At 49.8% G+C, this 5,113-nt stretch overlaps 1 protein-coding gene across 1 annotated transcript; it reads left to right on the top strand.

Annotated features, from left to right (window-relative positions):
- Window positions 1-1,067: 1,067 nt before the first annotated feature.
- On the top strand, window positions 1,068-4,200 carry LOC106806398 (ski oncogene-like). The gene is made up of 5 exons (XM_014808322.1): window positions 1,068-2,055; window positions 2,710-2,864; window positions 3,046-3,126; window positions 3,619-3,983; window positions 4,025-4,200. Exons 1-5 carry the CDS (start codon window positions 1,135-1,137, stop codon window positions 4,198-4,200), a joined length of 1,698 nt encoding a protein of 565 aa, XP_014663808.1. The 5' UTR covers window positions 1,068-1,134.
- Window positions 4,201-5,113: the final 913 nt, after the last annotated feature.

Genomic DNA, 5,113 nt, shown 5'->3' with positions numbered 1-5,113 from the left:
TTACCCGCCTAAGTATGGGCACCCGGGTTAAGATATAATTTGCGCGAACAATTCCAGACCGATCTGAGATTACCCAAGTCTGAATTTACCCGCCTAAGTATGGGCACCCGGGTTAAGATATAATTTGCGCTAACAATTCCAGACCGGTCTGAGATTACCACAGTCTGAATTTACCCTCCTATGGGCACACAGATTAAGATATAATTTACGCGAACAATCCCAACCCAGTCTGAGATTACCCCAGTCTGAATTTACCCACCTATGGGCACCCGGGTTAAGATATAATTTGCGCGAACCATCCCAGACCGGTCTGAGATTACCCCAGTCTGAATTTACCCACCTATGGGCACCCGGATTAAGATATAATTTGCGCGAACAATTCCAGACCGGTCTGAGATTACCCCAGTCTGAATTTACCCTCCTACTGCCAGACTAATCTCAGACTGTGGCCGCGGCCGTCTCATTATCCAGCGCTACTGCGCATGCGTACGAGGTGCTGGGGGGTAATTTCAGACTGGAGTAATCTCAGACCGTGACACCGGCAAAAACAAAAATCCAGGCATTAGGCCCTACTCGTTGAATACAAAACACTTCACCTTATTATAAGTCTGTACAGTTGGTCCTTTTGTTTGTAGCCAGGTGCACCTGTTATACTAGTAGACATGTCTACATTTATCAAAATGCAATTAATATTCACTTTATTGTGATGCTATCGATATCAAACGATGTTAAACCATAGATTAACTCAAATCAATCAAAACAACGCTTTTCTGTGGGAAACCTTGTTGCGTAGAAAACATAGCCTATTTCCTAGCATCAGCATCATGATCATGATCACGGACACGCTGTCGAATTTACGTCTCTTACATTTAGAGTATTCTTTAAATATTTTAATGTTTACCCATATTACAATTGTACAGCACATATATATTCAAGTTTGTATTTAACTAATTTGTATGAATTTTACTATTGTAATACAGTTTTTTGCGATATGATAACTCTCTGATCGTCCCGAAAGGTGGCGCGACCAACTGTACAATATATTAATGGCAACGAAAAGACATGGAAACCTAACAATTTTCACAGTGAAAAACGCTCGTGTTGGCTGGAGACGGCGTGAGCGTAGTTCCCAAGATGGAGGATCCTGATGAGCCATCATTTAATTCTCATCTGCGAAATGTTCTGAGGAGTTTTCGTGCCAACTCCATGAATAGTTTGAGTGGACCTGCCGGATGTTCATCAGCATGGAACGAACAGATGCAGGGCGTGCTTGCGTCGACGTCCACCCGCAGAGAACCGGGCGAGGTAACCGTAGTAAAAACCGAGCCCGTCTTCACGCAGGCGCAGCTGGAGTTCTCCATGACGCCCCCCGATCTTCGCACCGTGCAAGTACCGCTCCTCTACCAGCAAGATCAGTCGCGCAGCGACCGACAGGAGACGGTGCTCGAGAGCGAGCTGATCTCCTGCTTTATCGTCGGCGGCGAGAAGCGACTCTGTCTGCCGCAGATACTCAACAACGTGCTGAAGGAGTTCTCGCTGCAGCAGATCTACGCCGAGTGCGACGACATGCAGATCTTCTGCTCGCGCTGCAACCAGGAGCAGCTCGAGATCCTCAAGATCTGCCGCATCCTCCCGTTCTCCGCGCCCAGCTGCGGACTCATCACGAAGACCGACGCCGAGCGGCTCTGCAGTCGGCTGCTGCACAGCAAGCCGCCGAAGGCCGCGGCGGCGGGGGCGGCAGCGACGGGGGACAGTTTCCGTGTCTACCACGAGTGCTTCGGACGCTGCTCGGGCGTTTTCTCGCCCGAGAACTACGTGAGCGCGGACGCGGACTGCATGGAGTGCTGCGAGTGCGGCGGCGTGTTCACGCCGCGTCGCTTCGTCGCGCACTCGCACGTCCCGCAGGAGAATCGGACATGCCACTGGGGCTTCGACTCGAGCAGCTGGCGCAGCTACCTGCTACTTGCGCACAGCCAGAAGGACATGGAGCGACTCGGAGAACGGCTGGAGGAGATGAAGGACAAGTTCGACATTTCTTCGCGAAAACGCAAACAGGTAGTTTGTGGTCGACGCGACGATTTTTGTTTGCGATAATGCAAACGGGTAGTTTTACGCGTTTGTTAGCGGCCGTTGTGATGGCGGCGAACTGCGTGTGGCACTGTTTTTATAAAAAAAAAAAATTATGTTAATTATAATCTTTAGCTATGCGTTTGTGAGACTCGAGTTTCACCGCGGTTTTGATGGCGAGTGCGATATCCGTGACAAAAAACTGCCTCGGCTTCTCTACCCTTGTTTACCTCCATTCCTTTCCTATAGCGGACGTGTTTAACCTCCTTTGTCTCGTGAAAAAATGTTAGAAAGTTAATAACCTAGATAAATAACCATTCTTTTTAGGAATGTTTGCATTGGTGCTTCAGACGTCGCCGTGTGAGAAAACCACGGCGCATAAAAAAAGGCGCTGTCATTTACTCGACGGGGCAGATTTTTTTAAACTAATGAATTATGTAATAAAAGCTTTGAAATCTCAAAATTTGACGGCCCCGTGAAAAGGCGAAGCCTGGTGCTTGTGCAAATCGCAATTTGGTGTACTAACTGACAGCATTTGTGTATAATCCAAAGGCAACAATTGCATTGCCTCAAATATTTAAAATTCAACTCTTATATTTATAATTTCACCTTTCTGAGAAAGAATTTCTGCATTTTCCACAGAATGTAGATAGTAGAGATGCAGCAAAGAGAACCAATTCTGGTGAAATCATGCAATACTATCATCCATACGGTTTATGGTATCAGCAAAGGGCAGCATTGTTGTCATCGTGGGTTGGTGCTGCAATTGGCAAAGACGGTTGCTACCCTGGAGAGAGGTAAAGCAAGTTTGCATGTGCAATGAAAACTCATATATTTAAAACATTAATATGTATAGTATATGGTTTGTTTGCAAATACACTATCTATCATTAAGAAAATAACATAATGTCTGTTAGGCTCTTATTATGTAGAAATTGGATTGGCAATGATTGACTTGGCTTATTCTGTTTAAATACAGAGGCTTGCATCCTTTCCTGAGCAATGGGCCACCAGTTCTGCTGAATCCAGACCGTGTTGTTAGGAGCACGGAGATCTCAAGGTAAACTCTCGAAGTTCTTATTCGAAACGTGTCTTCCATGTGTTTGATCTGTGGTCTCACTTGGGAACATTTGTGGACACACTATGGAAACGCTTGATGTCAGTGTTTATTACGCATTGTAATGTGCAACTTTTAGTCCATTCTACCGTTAGTTCTTATACTGGGGTTTTTGAATCACCTCGACAGTACATCTGACAAAAAATACGAATGATCTATATACATGTACGCTCTTCGTTAAAGTCCTATGTTTTCAGCCGCTCTTGTATTGTTGATTATTAAGTACCACCAGTGCATACACTTTTACCTATGCACCATCAATCTAAGTGTTTCTGAAACTCGATATCATTTAAAGTAGCTTCGAACGGCACAATGCAGAACTCAAATAAGCAGCATACATAAAAGATTGTGATTTTCTTGTTAACGGATTTATTAGTGACCCCACTTAAAAGTGCTAAGAGCAGACGATAGCAAGCTACCTTGTAATCCTTACAGGTTTGGATCCACCTACCAACCAAACGTCTCTCTAAAGCCACCGGCGCAGCCGCAGGACAACAACGGCAGCAAAAGCAAGACGCAGTCAGACGTCACGCAGTCTCCGCCGGAAGTGCAAAGATCGCCGACATCGAACGGCAACAGCGACCCGAGCCAAGAGGCGGCGGCGGCGGCGGAGCTGACTCAGCGTCCGTCGGAGAGCAGCGCGTTCAGAGATCGCCTGCCGAGCGCGAAACCCGGTGCGGCGACACCGACGCAGGATAGATCCGGGGAGGAAGACGCGGGCGGAGGAGGAGGAGGAGGAGGAGGGTCGCCGGACGCGGAATGCGGCCGCCGGACGAAGACTCGGGCGGCGCGCGGCGGACGCAGCTACGCGTCGATGCCGGAGAAGATGCTGACGCCGAAGAAGAGGGCGCTGAGCGGGAGCAACGCGACGACGACGGGGACGCGGACGGAGACGGGGACGGGGACGGGGACGGGGACGGGGACGGGAACGGGGACGGGGACGGGGACGCGGACGGGGACGGGGACGGGGGCGGGGGCGGGGACGGGGACGGGGACGGGGACGCGGCGGTGTGGTGAGAAGATGGATGGGCGGGCTGAGGAGGAGGAGGTGCCGATGGAGATAGCAGGTGAGCGGTGCGTGCTAGCCGCGGCGGCGCGGCGTGACGCCCGGGGAGCGTGGGTTTACTCGTGGCGCGGCGAAGCAAGATATTGACAGCTTGACACTTTCCTTGGAAGATTTTGTGAGATTGGTCGATCAAGCTAAAACCGATATGTATGTGCCATCCAGTGAAAAAAATACACGGGGGCTCGGGGCGATTTAGCCCCCGAAATGCCAAAAAAGAGCCCCCGTAAAATTTGCATAGAGTTCAATGCAAACCCAAATTTTAGAGTGCTATTTCCATGCACGCGAGCTTGAAAAGTAGCCCCAGAAAAATCAATTATATTTTTTCCCTGGTGCCACAGTGTATGCGTCCCATGCGTGCATGCGTGCCATGCGCCATGCGCGTAAATTCCATGCGTGCATGCGTGCCATGCGTGCTGTGTGCCAATGCGCCGTAAATTCCAACTTTGGCGGCACTTTCGAAATGTCTGCAGCACTTTGTTTCTAAGCAACGTTTTGGAGTGCCTCTATTGCAATACTGACTAGAGCTGCGTCTCAATGCTACCAGGCAGATAGGTTGACTGTGCGTACCTGCACTCCACTACGTTTGCAAGCGGAAGTAAAAGCGAAGGCGAAACGGCGACGAGACGTTTCCGCGCGCCGCCTAGAAATTAGTCGATTCGGCGGTTGCCGACGGAAGTACCGACGTCCGCGCTCGTTTGTCGATCGTTGCAGATGCGGATGCTACGGAGGATGCGGGGGATGAGTGCTACAGCATCACGTCGGAGATGAAGGCGGTTGAGGCGGCGCTGCAGGACGTCATTGACTCTCCGCATAGACAACGATAAGCGAGAGTGGCTCTTCGATCGACATTCATAACGCGCAAGG

Source organism: Priapulus caudatus, unplaced genomic scaffold (assembly GCF_000485595.1).
Source record: "Priapulus caudatus unplaced genomic scaffold, Priapulus_caudatus-5.0.1 Scaffold158, whole genome shotgun sequence".
NCBI lineage: Eukaryota > Metazoa > Priapulida > Priapulimorpha > Priapulimorphida > Priapulidae > Priapulus > Priapulus caudatus.
Note: the sequence above shows the minus strand (reverse complement) of the source record. Positions and strands in the feature narration are given on the sequence as shown.